At 44.7% G+C, this 18,987-nt stretch overlaps 1 protein-coding gene across 3 annotated transcripts in view; it reads right to left on the bottom strand.

Moving 5' to 3' along the window:
- STARD13 (StAR related lipid transfer domain containing 13) overlaps nt 1-18,987 on the bottom strand; it is a 263,932-nt gene that overhangs the window by 151,114 nt on the left and 93,831 nt on the right. Inside the window, exon 1 of one of the 3 annotated variants that reach the window (XM_044284954.1) lies at nt 5,801-6,128. The exons of the other annotated variants lie outside the window; for them this stretch is intronic. Within the exon in view, the coding sequence (XP_044140889.1) occupies nt 5,801-5,966 (166 nt within the window). The 5' untranslated portion in view covers nt 5,967-6,128. Of the gene's footprint in view, nt 1-5,800; nt 6,129-18,987 lie in introns of those variants that run through there. 3 annotated transcript variants of the gene reach the window in all.

The following is an 18,987-nucleotide window of genomic DNA, read 5'->3' as shown; positions in this document are numbered from 1 at the left end:
TAGAAGCGTCCCCATCACCATGGGAACGCTTCTGTGTTAGAATATACTGTCGGAAATGAGTTTTCACGAAGTGAAAACTTAGATCAGAAAAAGCTTTTATGCAGACGGATCTTCGGATCCGTCTGTATGAAACTAAAACCTACGGCCACGGATCACGGACACGGATGCCAATCTTGTGTGCATCCGTGTTCTTTCACGGACCCATTGACTTGAATGGGCCCGTGAACCGTTGGCCGTGAAAAAAATAGGACAGGTCATATTTTTTTCACGGCCAGGAAACACGGCTCACGGATGCGGCTGCCAAACGGTGCATTTTCCGATTTTTCCACGGACCCATTGAAAGTCAATGGGTCCGTGAAAAAAAACGGAAAACGGCACAACGGCCACGGATGCACACAACGGTCGTGTGCATGAGGCCTTACCCTGATAAACAAGAGTTAAATAAATCTGTATGTCCCTGCAAAGCTAGAGGTTTCAGCACACAGGTGTGGGAAACTGCACGGTGCCTGGCGGTATCTAGCTACGTATGCATGGTGATGTACGCGCGTGACTTTGAAAGAGGGATTATTGTTGAGGCATGTCCTCGCTCAGCTGTGATCTGCAAGTCGAGCTTTCACAAGCATTTGTGGTTTGGGATGGCTGGTTCTTGTAGGAGTAAAGATCATGGCATACGAAGGCCTGGAGGCAGAAAGAGCTGCGATCGCTGATTTATTCGTTAGCTTTTTTGTAACATGTGATGAGCTCGGTGACACCATGACCCAGGTCTTCTTGCCTTCCAGCCCCTAAATTTGCCAGAGCAGAAGTCCTGGCCCCAGCCACTCCAAAGTGTCGAACACTGCACAAAAACGTTTTTGCAACAAAATATTGGCCGCATGCGCATTAAAAAAAGTCGCAAAAAATGGATCTTGCAACTTTTTTATGCCAAAAATGTCCGTAAATGTCTTAGATGAAGATGCACTGAAGACAACCAGTAAAAACAGTCAATACAGTATTGCATTTTATATACTAAAGACCATTTAACCTGTTGGACCGGATTTATGAATAAAAGTAATAATGTATAAAAGCTAATATCAAATATGTAAAATGTTCAGAGATCTGTCCAGAGCCACCCTATTCCACAGTACATACGGTATATACCTACCGCACTATACATACTCAGCTTTTTAAACGTACATGTTATTTTCGGGATCACCTATGTCCATGGAAAACAAAAAGGCTAAATAGGAAAAACCAATACTACTGGATCCTTGTTCCACTTTGTGACGATCTGCTAGCCCCACACACATCAGATTGGGAGTCACGTTGGGGGAGATTTATCAAAACTGGTGCAAAGGGAAACTGGTTTAGTAGCCAATAGCAACCAATCAGATTGATATTTTCATTTTTTTTATTGCTTTTATTGCGCCTTTGGAAAATGAAAAGATCAATCTGATTGGTTGCTATGGGCTACTAAGCCAGTTTTCCTTTCACCAGTTTTGATAAATCTCCCTCAATCTTAAATCTGTCAAAAACCTCCGGTAAATGCTACTTTCAAGCTTGCGGCAGAGTGATCTGGCAAGCAGTTCTGTCGTCGGAACTGCCTGGCGGATCCGGCAATCTGCATGCAAACAGACAGCAAGAACGGATCCGTCTCTCTGTATGTCATCCGGAGAAACTGATCCGTTATATACTTTTTTCCCATTTTTACCGGTCTGCGCAAGGACGGATCCGGCATTGCAGTATTTTTAATGCCGGATCGGACACTAATACATTTCAATGTAAATTAATGCGGCATTCCAGCAACTGATCCGGAATTTTGGACGGAGATAATACCGCAGCATGCTGCGGTATTTCCTCCGACCAAAACGCAGTTCAGCGACTGAACTGAAGACATCCTGATGCATCTGAAAGGATTTCTCTCTCTATTCAGAATGCATGGGGATAAAACTGATCAGTTCTTTTCCGGTATTGAGCCCCTATGACGGAACTCAGTGACAGAAAAGAAAAATGCAAGTGTGAACGTACCCTAAACTCTTAACAGAGGAAAGCCTCATGCACACGGCCGTGCCATTCTTTGCAGTCCACAAACCGCAGATCTGCAAAAAAACGGAAGCCGCCCGTGGGCAATGTAAATGCCCATTCTTGTCCGCAAAACGTGGACAAGAATAGGACATGTTATATTTTTTTAACGGGGCCGCGGAACGGAGCCATGGATGCGGACAGCACACTGAGTGCCAAAACGCCAAAACGGCAGCTCGGATGCGGACCCAAACAACGGTCGCCGAACAGTCAGAACCTAGTCGCTACTTCCTCAAGAGTTTAGGGACGGACTAGTTGGTTCTCCAGAAAGGATTAAAATTTCTCTAGGGTTTCGGCACGGCAAAAAGGTTAGAAATTACTAGATCGTGGCCAAGTTGTATATGGCTGCGCGTAGTGCAACATCCAGAACATACAACCACTCCTTGCCTTTTATCGACAGTACAGGAAATATAAAAGAAGATCAACTCTAACACAATTATTACTGCTGGCTCTAAAAACAGAACAAAGGTTCTATAATGCTCAGTCATAGAGATGAGCGAATCCAATCTAAATAAATTGTATTTGTGATGAAATGTGCAAAAAGTAGCACTACATGCTATGAAGAGCTTGAAAGGGGTGAGACAAAGAGAATTTTTTTTTTTAAAGAAATAAATAAGAGACAATAGATAAAAATATGAGTCTTGGGAGACCTTAAAGTTTCATATACCAATTTTGAGGCCATTTTGGAGATCTCTTGATTCAGAAAGAATCAATTCAGACCTGAATAAAATTTTCTGATTTGTTAAAATAAGGCTCCTTTCACACCTGCGTTCAGGTGTCCGCTCGTGAGCTCCGTTTGAAGGGGCTCACAAGCGGCCCTGAACGCAGCCGTCTGGCCCTAATGCATTCTCAGTAGAGGCGGATCCACTGAGAATGCATCCGCCTGCCAGCGCTCAGCGAGCAGACACCTGAACACTGCAAGCAGCGTTCGGGTGTCCGCCTGGCCGTGCGGAGGTGAGCGGATCCGTTCCGACTTACAATGTAAGTCAATGGGGACGGATCCGCTTGAAGATGACACCATATGGCTCAATCTTCAAGCGGATCCGTCCCCCATTGACTTTCAATGTAAAGTCGGAACGGATCCGCTCAGGCTACTTTCAGACTTAGAAAATTTTTCTAAGTTCTAATGCAGACGGATCCGTTCTGAACGGAGCCACCGTCTGCATTAATATGAGCGGATCCGTTCAGAACGGATCCGATCGAACGCAAGTGTGAAAGTAGCCTAAGACCCCACACAAATTTCAAGAATTTCGCTCATCTCTACTCTGTTCACATTACTATTAAGATGTTTGGTTGAATTTTCTTCAATTTAGTGGCAGGAAGAGTGCAGCATGCTAGGCTATGGTGTAAGGCAGGCATCCTCAAACTGCGGCCCTCCAACTGTTGCAAAACTACAACTCCCAGCATGCCCGAACCGCCTACAGGTATCAGCCTACAGCAGGGCATTGTGGGAGTTGTAGTTTTACAACAGCTGGAGGGCCGCAGTTTGAGGATGCCTGGTGTAAGGGGAAGTGTCAGAAAAATGTCCATGGTGACGCTTGGAGTGCTAGGAGCGCAGAATATAAGGCGTCCCAAAAATTAATGCTGCTCAGGACCCACTTCAGGGATGGCATCTTTACCAGACTCCTAATTCTTCAAGTGCCCCAGTCAGGGTTGGATTGGCCCACCAGAGTACCAGGGGAACCTCTGGTGGGCCCAGGCAACAAAGCTATTGTGGGCCCCCAAAGATCCAGAAGATTTAGAGCTACCTTTGGAGTTAATCACTTACCTCTTGGGGCTATTTCTTTCATTCAAAACCTAACCCAAGAATAGCTTCCTCTCATGGACCCATGGAACCACAGTCCAACGCTGGCCCCAGTGGACAAAGTTGACTGACTTACTCCATAGCCTAGCCTAAAAAAAGGACCATTGGTCCGAAACTTTGCTACTGGCTACCACTCTACGGTCATGAAATTCTGATGAAATAAATGGATTAAGTATTTCCAATGCCGATCATTTTCTCTGTTCTTGGGTGTAATTGGTCCAGTGGCATCTAGGATCAGAACTGGCACATAGCACCCACCTACTGGGGTTTGGCAACAGTGCAGCTTCTGTCTTTTAGGTAAGGTGCCGCATGCCAGACCATTCTTGTCATTTCAACAATGGAAACATTGACAGAACCCTGACCGACATGTTTGGATCCATCCCCCCATCAGGCCACCTATACCACTACTACCAGAAACTAGATCCAACAGTTCTCTTGCAACACTTCATTATAATTGCAAGGAAAAAAACAAAATAACCTTCCTGGATCATAAAGGGGCTACAGGTATTGATGACCTATCCGCAGTATCAATATCAGATTCGTGGTTGTCGAACTCCCAGCACCCCCCATATCAACTGTTTTGGGCAGCTGCGGTGCTGGACACTACACAGTGTATGGAGCGGACGCATAATGCTCTGTACACCGTGTAGTTACCGGCGCCGGCAGCTCAGCTCCTATCCACGTGAATGGGGGCTGAGCTGCTCCTGTCTGTACACTGTACAGAGCTGCTGCAGCCTGAAACAGCTGATCGGTGGGGGGACCAGGTGTCAGACCCCGCACAATCTGATATTGGTGACCTGAGGGTAGGTAGCCCGGACAACTCCTTTAATATTGAAGATCATTGTATTTGCTGACTGGTCTCTGTGATATTCTCTCATTGTCTGCACATACCAACACAAGAGCATATAACCTGCTAAACTGCATTTGTCCACCATGACAGCAAATTTCTAATAATAGGGTATGACAAAACACAAAAACCACTATGACACCATAACAATGGTACCCTCTCACGTAATCCAAGAACACGCCGCAGTATATATAATGAAAATATCCAGTACAACAGAAAAAGCATTCCTATATCACTGCCCTACGCGGCAGAGGATTCCGGCAGTCCGGATGCGGATCCGTCTGACAAATGCATTGCAATATCGGATCAGTCTTTCTGGTTGTCATTCGGAAAAAAAGGGATCTGGTATTTACCTTTTTTACATTTTTAAAGGTCTGCGCATGCGGAGACCGCAAAACTAGATCCGTTTTTCTGGAACACTTGAGGTCGGATCCGGCATTAATGCATTGCAATGGAATTGATCCTGCATTCGGGCAAGTGTTCAGGATTTTTGGCCGGAGAGAAAAATACAGCATGCTGCGGTATTTTCTCCGGCCAAAAAAAACGTAAGAGGGACTGAACTGATGCATCCTGAACGGGATGCTCTCCATTCAGAATGCATTAGGATAAAACTGATCAGTTTTTTTCCGGTATTGACCCCCTCTGACGGAACTCAATACCGGAAAATAAAAACGCTAGCGTGAAAGTACCCTTAGGTAGCGCTCCATGTTAATTTTACAACATAAAAATTCTAATCTATCTACTGAAGACGGCAAACTAAAAATAAATACGCAATAAAAATAATAAATAATAATAAAATAAAAATTAAATAAATAAAAAAATCTAAACTATTATAGGGCGAGAAACTTTTACGGACATAAAACCGTATCACTGAGAATTACCTACGTATCACAAATGTTTTTTTTTTTCTGAGGCTTCTAATACCGACATCCTAAGCTGACTTTTCAATGAATCTAATAACTGGGTGCAGCTGATAGACATGCTGGAAAAGTACAGCGCCCATGTAATAACCCGCAGGTGATGAAAATGGTATGACAGTAAACAAATATTTGCCAATGAAGCAGAGAGGATGGCGCCATCATAAGACTCACCTTGCTGAATTTTGGCCAGGAGCTGCTGCCTTGCTAGCAGCCGGCTCATCCTATAGGGAGACCTCCTCTTCTCATAGCACACATAGTACTCCTGACTTTCAGGTGACACAGAGCTCAGACGCTTACAGCCCGCCGCTGGGGAGAGCGGATCCTGTCCCCACATCATGACTCTTGAGACAAATAGTAGTTTTTCTTATTCCAGCAGCGTCTTTTTTTTTTTTTTTTTAAATCTTTTCCTCCCAGGTTTCCAAATTCCTGTTATTACAATGTAGCTGGATCAGGCAAAGAAGCTGAAAAGGGAAAGTCGTCAAGTACATGAGGAGTGCCAGTAGCTACAATTCAGGATTCCAAGGGGGGCCACGTGACTCCTGCTGACCAATGGGAGGCGGCTAATGATGTAAAAGTACACAGTGCTGAAGTCCTGTCAGGCATGTTTAATCTTCACAAATGCACAAGTTCTAATGACATACCTCAGGGCTGACTAAGCACTCAGCATGTGTGTGTGAGGAGGCTACAAGTGTAATAAACATATTCCTAGTCCTGGAAGAACCCCCTAGGAATAGCATTTCCCCTTCCTTGAAGATCTAACCTTTGCAATTCCATTCTTAGAAGGTCCCGGAATACCGAAGATCTGAAGCTGTTACGTTCCACATGGAGTATGGACGGCTTCCAGGGAATATGTGCATCGCCCATCACGTACAAACATGGATATGTCCGATCAGCCATAGCAATAAAACCTAAAATACCTAATATTCTGCACACAATGGGGACTCGTAGTGTCATGGACTCCACAAAACCTATAAAAGGTGACCACATTAAGTTTTTCTACTACAGCAGCTCTTCAGTGGACTGGATCTGACAGGCTAGCCTCCACTCCCATTTCCCAGATGCATCAATGAGTCATCGTCACATGTTCTTCTTTGCACCACTTTTGCTAGGCGCTAACCAGTATTTTAGGGGATAAACCCACAAGACCTTTTTTTTGGGGAGATCCTCTTCCAAGTCATCTAGCCATCACAATTTGGCCCTTGTCAAAGTCTCTCAGATCCTAACACTTGCCTATTTTTCCTGCTTCCAACACATCAATTTTAGGCTAGCCTTCGCTCCCGGTCCCCAGATGCATCAATGGGGTTTGGGCAACCCATGAACCTATCAATGGTTCGCCGCTTGTTCTTCCTTGGACCACTTTTAGTAAGCATGAACCGATATAAAAGGGGATAACACAACAACACCTGCTTTTTTGGGGGGATCCTCTGACCAAGTCTTCTAGCCATCAAAATTTGGCTCTTGTCAAAGTCACTCAGATCCTAACTCTTGCCCATTTTTCCTGCTTCCAACACGTGCTAGCCTTCGCTCCTAGTCCCCAAATGTATCAACGAGATTTGGGCAACCCATGAACCTGTCACCGGTTGTTCTTTCTTGGATCACTTTTGATAGGCACTAAACATTATATATGGGGACCACCCCACAAAACCTGCTTTTTGAAGATTCTCTGACCCAATCTAGCCATCTCAATTTGGTCCTTGTCAAAGTTGTTTAGAGTCGTACTTGGAAGCACCCCCCTCCCCCCTCAAAATAGGTGGGTGTGCACATTACTATACACTTTGGACACCATGTGGTGCTACACTAGGTAAGTAAAGGGCCAAGTTCCTGCATAGTCATCTCTCTTGTCCTGTCAATCAAGGAGACGGAGGGGTTGGCAGAGGATGCAGGAGGAGCAAGGGTGCACAAAGTGGCTTGAGCCCACCCTCAGTGCACTTAACCCTTTATTTGCATATGAATTAAAAGATCACTAAGTGAAACGTATCATTGCATTCAGCTGGACTAGCCAACAAGGCCTGGTTTATCAGTGATTTTCTAGGTGACAGACTTCCTTTAACAGCATATACTATTTTTTTTTTCTTTTTAGAATCTATACAATGAACAGAATGCTAATGGTAAGATAACTCATTTCAGACCCGTCAAGCCTTCTTTACCCTCATCTATGTTGAGCAGAAATTCTATCTTGAAAAGAGAAAATCTGGTTAGAATTGCTTTTCTTTTTCAGGTAAACAGGGCCCCAGGCAACAAGCAAAGTTGCCCCCCGCTCGCCATTAGTAAACAGCTTTTCGTGTCATTTTAAATTCTACATGTATAAAATAATATTGAGTATGCTGTGCAATATCTAAATCATACCGCCATACGGTTTCCAAATAATACTGCTACCATATGAATCACCTTATAAAACTGCCATATACAGTATAAGGCCTCATGCACACGACCGTTGTTCTGGTCCGCATCCGAGCAGCAGTTTTTGCGGCTCGGATGCGGACCTATTCACTTCAATGGGGCCGCAAAAGATGCGGACAACACTCTGTGTGCTGTCCGCATCCGTTGCCCCGCAAAAAAAATATAGCATGTCCTATTCTTGTTTTGCAGACAAGAATAGGCATTTCTACAATGGGCCGCCTGTTCTGTTCCGCAAATTGCGGAAGGTACACGGGCGGCTTCCGTGTTTTGTGGACCGCAACAAATGGAACGGGCGTGTGCATGAGGCCTTACACACGCACTGCTTGCATGTTGCTTCCAGAAATCCTGGATAGTGTCATTACTTCATACATTTCTGAAGAAAAAGACCTCTTCTGCCGAGAAATGACTGTATGGCAGTAACCGGACATCATTTACTGGGGGCGGGAAAGTCCCACAGGATGATGGCGTTCTACTACTGCCACTCGAGACTTGAAGCATTTTGACTTCAGACATCATGATTTTATGGGAAAATATACATGGGAAGCTCTGACTTTCACTGAAACTTTCCTTTTGGCCTCGTGCACTCGACCTATGCATTTTGCGGTGCACAAATGGCAGATCCACATAATACTGATACTGTCTGTATTGCATCTGGATTTTTTGCGGATTTCAATGGGTCTGTGGTCCGCATTTTGCGGCCGAGTGTAGAACATGTTCTATCTTTTTGCGCAATGGACATACAGATATGGAAAGCACGCAGATCATCTGTGTGCTTTCCGCATCTATATGTCAGTTCCATAAAAAGATAGTGTATGTCCACAAAACGTGGACCACTGACCCACTGGAGTCAACGGCCTTTGAGTGGATAACCTCTGCAACAAAATACACTGTATTCATGGCCAGTCTTATTGGATGCCGAAAATAAGTTACTGGCAAGTAAGAGTTATAAGACTAACAGCTCCTGCGGTCGGTGTGCGCCCAGCCAGAGAATATTCTTCAGAATTAAACTGTGCTATGCGATTTCCAGTTCAGAATATTTCCGGAGATGACAGCCGAGATGGATCAGGGTTTATCTGATAATTCTGATAGTTGGTTAATAGAGTGCGGCCAAGTTTTCTTTTTTAAACTTTTGTGGTGCCTTATTAGCGTGGATACGTACATTTTTCATTTCCGCTTGAACAAAGTTTTCAATTAGTTGATCAGATTTTGGCTGGAGCAGAATCCCCATAAAATGACCTCATGTGTGTCCAGGTGTAAAGGGGCTGTATGGGATTACAGGGGAGTACACAGATATCACAGGGCCCCAGAGCAAAACTCTGTGGAGTCATTTTTATCTAAAAAAAATATATAATCATGTTCCACCTGACTAACTTTACATGACTTCCATGTCATAAAGAGTTGAGCGGGTGCTTCATAAATATGGCGCTCATTCTGAACACCATATTTCTGAATGACACCAGACACCTGGCATAAATATGTTGGCAAACCCCCCCCCCCCCCCCAGCTCTGTGTCTACTGCCTCCCTTATACAGTATATTATAAAACTGCCTGAAGCCACCAGGAGGAGTTCATTCCATAGGAATTTATATGGTTACCATTGAATGCAATGTAGGCTGGAAAAAATCTCTTTGCACTGAGCTCCCTCTAGTGGCAGCTGCATGAAATTGCTGTGTTTTTATATTGGGAACGGCCCCACACCAGTCACCGTCTGAATGATCTGTGACTGATACCAATCAGTCCCATGCGCTCAGCCGCTCCAATAATTTCTATGGGGATTCTGAAGATCCACCGATATCATTGGCCAGAAAAAGCAATCTTTCAGCTTTAATACATGCTGGATCTTACTTTTAGGCTACATGCACATGACCGTATGTATTTTGCGGTCCGCAAGAAAAATGTAAGACATCCGTATGCCATTCGTTTTTTTGGGCGGATCCATTGTAACAATGCCTAAAACGGACAAGAATAGGACATGTTCTATTTTTTTTGCTGGGCTATGGAACGGACATACTGCTGCGGATAGCACACGGTGTGCTGTCCGCATTTTTTGCAGAAATGAATGGGTCCGCGTCCTGTCCGCAAAAAAAAAAACAAAACGGAACAGACACGGAAACAAACAACGTTCGTGTGCATGTAGCCTTAAGTGGATTTGTTGTGACGGTTCGTACAGTACTGGACTGTTAATCGGCTTGAGTGGTCAATCGCATGCGGGGGAACGAGCAAGTAAGACTCTTCTATTGATGGAGGCAGGCGGCGGGCATTACATAAAAGTCCTTATTGTTGGAGAACCCTTTTAAAGTGTGTGGTCGGTTTGGTTCAGTAGATTCGCAGAAGGCAACAGGAAAATGCCTACGGCTACTTTCATATCTCCGCTTAGGTTTCCGTTTTTGAGATCGCTGCCCCATCTTCTGTCAATCTGAACCCACCTGCAACATGGGGCCACTTTATTCTTTTTCCCAGGGCCACTTCTAGTTCCCAGTCCACCCCTGTCTCCACTGACGAGCAGGCGATTGGCAGGGGGGAACGCTTCCTTCCCGACAATGGTAAATGCACACTAGATATGTTGCACTGTGTGAAGACATCTCCTCTCCACCGTGAGAGCAGGAATGTACGCAATATACATAAGAACGCTCTCCGATTATTGCTAGTGAATTTATCACCACCATTATCATGTATATGGACTCGTCCTGGCTATTTCCATTGTGTTCAGGCAACAAATACCTTTGCTCAAAAAACAAACCCACTGTGGTCATTTGCATTTCTATAGCCAGAAATACTTGCCATAGGCAATTCTGGGAAAAGGCTGAGGTCATAATACCGTCTTGTTTCTTTGAGGCTATTGAGATGTATATAAAGACAGCATGGAGGTCTAGTAGTATAGCCTGCTGACAATATACAACCCACAAACCTGGAAGATGCAGCTCAGCACGACCACCAGCGTCTACTTGTTATTACAGCACTCCACTAATCCCGTTAATCCGGGTGTATCCATTAGATCATTAGGCTCTCATACAGCTCTTAAGGTACCTTTAGGCCTCCTGCACACGACCGTATGGCTTTTTCAGTATTTTGCGGTCCGTTTTTTACGGATCCGTTGTTCCGTTTTTTGTTTCCGTTGTGTTTCCGTTTCTGTTCCGTTTTTTCCATATGGCATATACAGTATACAGTAATTACATAGAAAAAATTGGGCTGGGCATAACATTTTCAATAGATGGTTCCGCAAAAACGGAACGGATACTGAAGACATAGGCTCCATTCACACGTCTGCAACATGTTTTGCGGATCCATGGAGCCGCGGATCTGCAAAACACGGACAGCGGCAATGTGTGTTCCGCATTTTGCGGACCGCACATTGCCGGCACTATAGAATATGCCTATTCTTGTCTGCAATTGCGGACAAGAATAGGAAATGTTCTATTTTTTTCGGGAACGGAATTGCGGACCTAGAAGTGCGGGTCCGCAATTCCGTGTCCGGGCAGCACATCTACACAGGGTGATCAGCTGCAATGATTTTGGTCTCTGCATCAGCAATGATTTCTCCTGGTGTAGCATGCAAACTGCAAAACCTTGCAGAAATCTGACTGTTATTCTTACATTTCTGCAGCAGACTGCGTTGAAAATAGATGTTCAATTTTCCTCTGAACATGTCCGTAGGCGTTGTTCAAATCTCCGTTTTCAGATCCAGCAGGCTGTTCTTTACTGCCGGATCCCCCATTGTCTGTAATCCGTGATCCAGACGATTTCTGGCATAAATTCGGAGTTTCGGACAGACAAAAAACGTTGCATGCAACGTTTTTTTTTCTTCCGGCTGACAGCCAGCTTTTACAGATTTTCGAAACGAAAAGGCCTACGTGTGCATACGGGGAAATACACTGCTGCAACATTATAAAGAAAGGTAACATCCCTATTACAAAGCTGGAGGCAGATAACACAAGATCATACCATTCACAAATGCAGTCACTGGAATGACAGTTCTACTAAGGCCCCTTTCACACGGGTGACAATTCCGCGTGGGTGCAATGCGTGAGGTGAACACATTGCACCCGCACTGAATCCGGACCAGTTCACTCCAATGGGGCTGTGCATATGAGCATCACTTGTGCGTTGAGTGAAAATCGCAGCATGCTCTATATTGTGCGCTTTTCACGCAATGCAGGCCACATAGAAGTGAATGGGGCTGCGTGAAAATCGCAAGCATGCGCAAGCAAGTGCGGATGCGGTGCGATTTTCACGCATGTTTGCTAGGAGATGATCAGGATGGGGACCCGATCATTATTATTTTCCCTTATAACATGGTTATAAGGGAAAATAATAGCATTCTTCATACAGAATGCTAAGTAAATTAGGGATGGAGGGATTGAAATTTTTTATTAAACTCGCCTCATCCACTTCTTCGCGCAGCCCGGCTTGTCTTCTTTCTTCTTCTTTGAGGACCTGGGAGGAAAAGGACCTTTGGTGACGCCACTGGTTCATCACCATATCGATGGACCATGTGACGGACCATGTGATGAGCGCAGTGACATCACCAAAGGTCCTTTTCCTCCCAGGTCTTTAAAGAAGAAGAAAGACGACGAGCTGGGCACCGCGAAGAAGTGGATGAGGCGAGTTTAATATTATATTTTTTTGCAACCCCTCCATCCCTAATTTATTTAGCATTCTGTAGTCAGAATGCTATTATTTTCCTTTATAACCATGTTATAAGGGAAAATAATAAAATCTACACAACACCTAACCTAAACTTCTGTGAAGAAGTCCGGGTTCGGGTCTGGGTACCAAACATGCAGATTTTTCTCATGCGCGTTCAAAACGCATTAAAACGCTTTGCACTCGTGTGGAAAAATTGTGCATTTTCCCGCAACGCACCCGCATCTTGTCCAGCCCTTAAACGCGAAGTCCGAAGTTAACAAAGTGGAATTCGATACAAATTTCAGGAAAAATAATATTCACAAAGATTCCGACTTTATTGGCGCTTTGTGGTGACGAATCAATTTTTCTTGAAACTGTGTGGGAAAAAAACAAAAAAAATACATACATGTCATCACGCTGGATGGGCACGGTGACATCATGTCACCGCGTCCACCCAGTGTGGTGATGTCATCATGTCAGCGTGAGCAAGAATTGGCGCATTTTCTTCAATCAAGGCCTCTCCACGATCAAATAGATGAGGTGAGCATGTATTTTTTTGTTTTAACCCCCTGATAAGCTGAATGTGACTCTCAGATACCTTGATCAGAGTTGAACACGGCATCTGAGGGGTTATGACGGGGGGCGTCACTGTGCCCGCTCCATACAATGTAATGCAATTTGTGACGAAGGAAGTTCGGCGAAGCAGCCAAAACGAATTTTTTAAACCTCGCTCATCACTAGTTGTATTGTTCTCTTTATAGGTCTAGATACAATGGAGCATTGCATTGATAAGTGTGATGTGAGAAGCTCTGACCAGCCACACTACTAGGATAGCATGGCCAAGGTGTGGAGCCACTATCCCTCATGCCTCCCTGGTCTGACTGATGGTCTGAAAAAAGAGTTTTAAAGGGAACCAGTCACCATGAAAATGCTATGTAAGCTACGGGCAGCATGTTACTGAGCAGGTGGAGCTGAGCAGACTGATATATAATTTTATGGGCAAATATTTTGTATAAGCTGTATTTTATACATTTATATTCCTGCTCATTCTGAGTCCTGAGGTCAAGGAGGCGGTCCTATCAGTGATTGACAGCTACCTCTTTATACACAGTCATAGAGGGACGGCTGTCAATCACTGATAGGACCGCCTCCTGGACTTCAAAGCCCAGAATAAGCAGGAATTGAAAGTTATAAAAGGCAGGTTTTACAGAATTTTTTCCCAAAAAACTATGTATCAATCTGCTCAGCTCCTCTTGCTTTATAGCATACTGCCTGCAGCTCAGACACTGTGTTCAATATCACAGGTTCCCTTTAAGTGAAAAGGTCTGTTGTACCAAAATTCCAGATAAAGAAGAAGTTGAAAACTCTGGAAAGGAGTTGCTTACTACAGGAGTTACTTCAAAATTATACATAGAAAGTAATCCAATTATTTTTGAAAAATGGGTTGTAAATCTGTGATATAAATTGTTGATGGTAGTGTCGCTTTAAAAGCAGCAGCATCTCTTGGATGAATCAGACATTCTGCCTGACGGTGAGATGAGACGGTGGGGCTTGAGGCCATAAACCCATGTGTAAATACAAGTAGACCCAGAAGAGTAAATAGATTTTTATAATATATTTGACCACAAGGCAGGATTGCTGCTGACTCATTTATGATTCATGTAGAAATCTGACTCAGCTTCACAATGTTATAGTAACTCGATTCGGCAGTGGATAAATTATATTTGCTCATAATGTAATATAAACCTTGATTCCCTTTCTACGTGGTGATTCGTAATAAGGTAACCTTCATAGGCTGCAATGTGAATTTAATTGAAGGCAACAAAAAAGCCTTCCTGACGCAACAAAGGCAGAGAAAATACTTCAATCTACCACCTAGAAATGAGCGTACCATTAGGCTACATGCACACGACTGTATGTGTTTTGCGGTCCGCAAAAAACGGATGACGTTCCGTATGGCATCTGATTTTTTGGCGGATCCGTTTTTTTCCGGATCCATTGTAATAATGCCTATCCTTGTCCGCAAACTAGAAAAAAATAGGACATGCACAATATTTTTTGCAGAGCAACGGAACGGACATACTGATGCGGACAGCACACGTGAAATGAATGGGTCCGCATCCTATCCGCAAAAAAGACGGACACGGAAACAAAATACGGTCGTGTGCAGGAGGCCTTAGCTGCATAAAAAGTACCAGGGCTTAGGGCTTTTTTAAGGGGTTGTCTAGGATTGACAGTTGCTTAAATACCATACCCGTAAGTATACTTACCTATTCCCTGCCGCTCAGTTCCGGCTCCATGGCTGTCTTCATTGCACATAGGAAAAAATGCGTATAGCAGCACAACGAAAAATGTAAGTCTTATCTTGTGGTGGTGCCAGCCGTGTTGGGAGCCAGTCAGAAGTTCCCCCTTGGATGCGTCATATAGAAGAAACCGCAGCACTCTCCTGTCTTCAATTCAGTGGAGTTTTTTTCACCAGCAAAAAAAATGCGACGTTTCGACCGTAAAGGTCAAGCACATCGTTCTCCGCATGTAAATTTTGGCACCGATGGGGTCTGTGCACTACTGCAGCCAATGACCGGGCTCAGCAGTGAAGTGTCCCCAAACAGCCCAACCGAACATGTTACTGCTGGGTCCTATGTCACTTGGGGACATGTCACCGCAGAGGCCAGTCATTGGCTGCAGCAATGCACATGAACCCGTCTATGCTGTAAGTTTACATGCAAGGACTGAAGTGCAGCGAAAACAGCTTGTGACCAATGGAGCCAGAACCAAGTGGCAGATATAGGTATATAGGCAGACACAGACCCCATTATAATGAATGACATCTGAGTGGTGCCACTGGTGTCCAGCATATGCCAGAGCTAGAAATTCTAGTGTTCTGGTGCTATGCTGGAACAGAATACTGGACTTTGGACATATCTGCACCCCCTCTCCAGATTCGGCAGGGAGGGGGTGGTATTAAAAGAAAACATGACAATCCACGGGATTGTGCATCTTTGGGGAGGAAGGGGGGGGGGGGTGTTTCGTTGAAAGAACAGAGAAGGGAAGCATACTTATACCTGCTTCCCCGATACTTCTCTCCCAGGCCTCAGCTTCTTCGCTCGGCTCCCAGGATATAAACTTCCATTTTGGCACTGCTGCTGCCAATTGCTGGCTGGAGAGGTGACCTGCTCCTCTTGCATCATGTCAAATGGTTCACGGACTATAGTATTTAATAAGGTACCACCTCTCATTAAAATAGTTAATTTATGGAAAAAAGGGGGGGGAGTGAGGTGTGTAAAGTGTATAAAACTATAATTTTATTAGTATACACTAAAAACAGGGGAAACAGGAGTGAGAACCTAATGGAGCATTCCCCATATGGAACAGTGCGACTAATTGGCGCTCAGAAGACTTGAACACATAGGTCATGAGCAACAAGGGTTGGCTAGAACTGGGTGTTAACCAAAACCTACGCCACCCGCTACTGCCCACAGTAGAATATATATGTGCTTTAACTGGTGAAAGATAACCCCACCTCGCTCAGGTGGGTGTAATACTGTTAACACACCACTTGACGTTCACTGAGCTCAGGGGGTAGCGGCACCAGTAATGCACGTGTATAGAAAACTGCGGCTGACTCCACTCCCTCTGTAAAAGGGAAGGGAAATTAACCTGATTGACACAGTGAGATAGCGAGTCCACTAGTAAAAATCCACATACATGTCCCACACACATTATTAGTATTAGGGAACTTTACATGCGGACACACACTGGGGATGATCCCTAACCGACTGCCTGGTAGCTGATATTGAACACAGATGGAGGGATAAAACCCCAAGACTAAGGGACTCAAAAGCCAAAACGTCAAGTGGTGTGTTAACAGTATTACACCCACCTGAGCGAGGTGGGGTTATCTTTCACCAGTTGAGCACATATATATTCTACTGTGGGCAGTAGCGGGTGGCGTAGGTTTTGGCTAACACCCAGTTCTAGCCAACCCTTGTTGCTCATGACCTATGTGTTCAAGTCTCCTGAGCGCCAATTAGTCGCACTGTTCCATATGGGGAATGCTCCATTAGGTTCTCACTCCTGTTTCCCCTCTTTTTAGTGTATACTAATAAAATTATAGCTTGACAAAGCGTGATCTTAGTGCGAACGGCTGTTGCCTTAGTTTGCTGCATTTGTGACCCGCACCCGCTGTGTTTTAACCTGCAATAAAGCTACAATTTGTGAAGATTCGGCGAGGGCCGCTTTTTTCTACTATTTATTTAAGCGATTATTGAACTGTTTCCCTTTGGCAGAGCACCACCTATTCACTGCATGCTCCCTGGAAGAGAAGTGTTGCTGACATTGCACCGCGCTCAGGAGTGCCGGCTGTGATATCTTTTTATTGATTAATAAAATTATAGTTTTATACACTTTTTTTCCGTGAATTAATCATGTCAAATCGTCACCGCTGATGCCTACAATTGGCTTCAGCAGCATCTAAATGGAAGTTTACATCCCATCGAAGGTCTGCGAAAAACTCCTCCAAAGGTGAACAACCCCTTTAAGCTTTGTTCTTGATCTGGTATGTTTACCTACTATGTTATTCCGTGAAGCGAGTGCCTTGAACTTGTACCCACAAAGATCAAAAGGACTAAATGTGTATAAGTGAGATCTGCCAGGTCTCTGCAATCCTTGGTGACATCTACTCTCGGTAACTGTACGGTAATCTACATTTATATATAGAGAAACAGCGGATGCGCAACATAATACAGGAAATCCTTGTTCTAGCACAGGGATCAGCAACTCCCGGCACTCCAGCTGTTCCGAAACTACCACTCCCAGAATGCTCCATTCACTTCTATGGCGTGAGAAGAACAGCCGAGCATGTCCGCATGCTGGGAGTTGTAGTTTCACAGCGGCTGGAGTGCTGAAGGTTGCTGATCCCTGTTCTTATAGGCGGAATTTAATCAGATTGATCACTGCCGCAGAATGAGACGGATAGAACGACCAACATACAGGTTATTATGTGGTTGGAATAGGATTCGTGCTCAGCAACGTGGAATACAAAATGGACTCTGCCACAGACTCTGCTTCTGTAGTGAAAGAGGTGGATTGTGCCTTTGGCTGAATCAGTTTGATTTCTTGATGCAGGAACAGCCCTCAGTGGAAACCAACGCGTTTCGTGCTCAAACTGAGAACTTCGACAAGTTAGTGCACAGTATCTCCTGGTGGTCTTCTGCACTGGTTCTTGTCCTGTGGTTGTGTATTTCATGCACTACCCCCTTCTGTACCGACCGCACGTATCTCATCCTCCTATCGCTAATAATCTCTCTCACACTGATCTGATATCGGCACAACAATACAGGCATCCTTTCACATCTGGGATACGAGGTGCTGCACTGGATCGCGGATGGTTGCGGTTTGTTCGCACGGATATATTTGCAGAGCAGTTGCTATAAGAAGAATATCACACCAATCGCTCAGATGACATTTGGTCATGTGTGGAACGGACTCAGCCATAACTAAGCAGCTGCCGTGCAGCATACGATAGAGCACGCGGCATATCGCCACAGTCAAATCGCCATGCAGTGCTTATATAAAGGATGGGAATTTGAACTGTATGCTTATGTTGTGGGGCCTGGGCTGTGTCCTGGGTGGCTGGCGACATCTGGCCGCGTTGTGGCGTGCAAAACCACTCAGCCCATACAGTGGCAAGTCCGTCAATTTATACCTCTTAGGCCTCTTTCACACGTACTGTCCGTGGTCGCCACAGACTTCTCATGCATCTATTTACTGTAAAGGGCATCTGTCAGCAGTTATGTCCCTATGACACTGGCTGACCTGTTACATGTGCACTTGGAGGCTGAAGGCATCTGTGTTGGTCCCATGTCCATATGTGTCCGCATTGCTGAGCAAAATGATGTTTTATTGTATGCAAATGAGCTTCTAGGAGCAACGGGGGCGTTTGCAAATACTAAACATCATTTTTCTCAGTAATGCGGGCACATATGACCATGGTACCAACACAGATGTCTTCAGCTGCCAAGTGCACATGTAACAGGTCAGCCAGGGTCATAGGTACAAAACTGCTGACAGATACCCTTTGTGTGTATTTGCACATCATTGGTTTTTCACGCACTATGGGTTCATGGTGGCTTCACAGAAGTAAGCCCTATTTTGGTCAGTGACTATTGATGCGATCCATGTTTGGTCTGTGGTTTTCATGGACCATTAATAGGAGATGCTTCGGAAACTAATTGTCGGTGGAATACGGACACACAGAGGGCAAAAAACGGACACAAGGACCAAACACGCATCATTCATGGACATCTTCACGGATGAACCAATGACCATTTTGC

Source organism: Bufo gargarizans, chromosome 3, assembly GCF_014858855.1.
Source record: "Bufo gargarizans isolate SCDJY-AF-19 chromosome 3, ASM1485885v1, whole genome shotgun sequence".
Lineage (NCBI taxonomy): Eukaryota > Metazoa > Chordata > Amphibia > Anura > Bufonidae > Bufo > Bufo gargarizans.
This window is presented reverse-complemented; position numbering and strand designations above follow the sequence as displayed.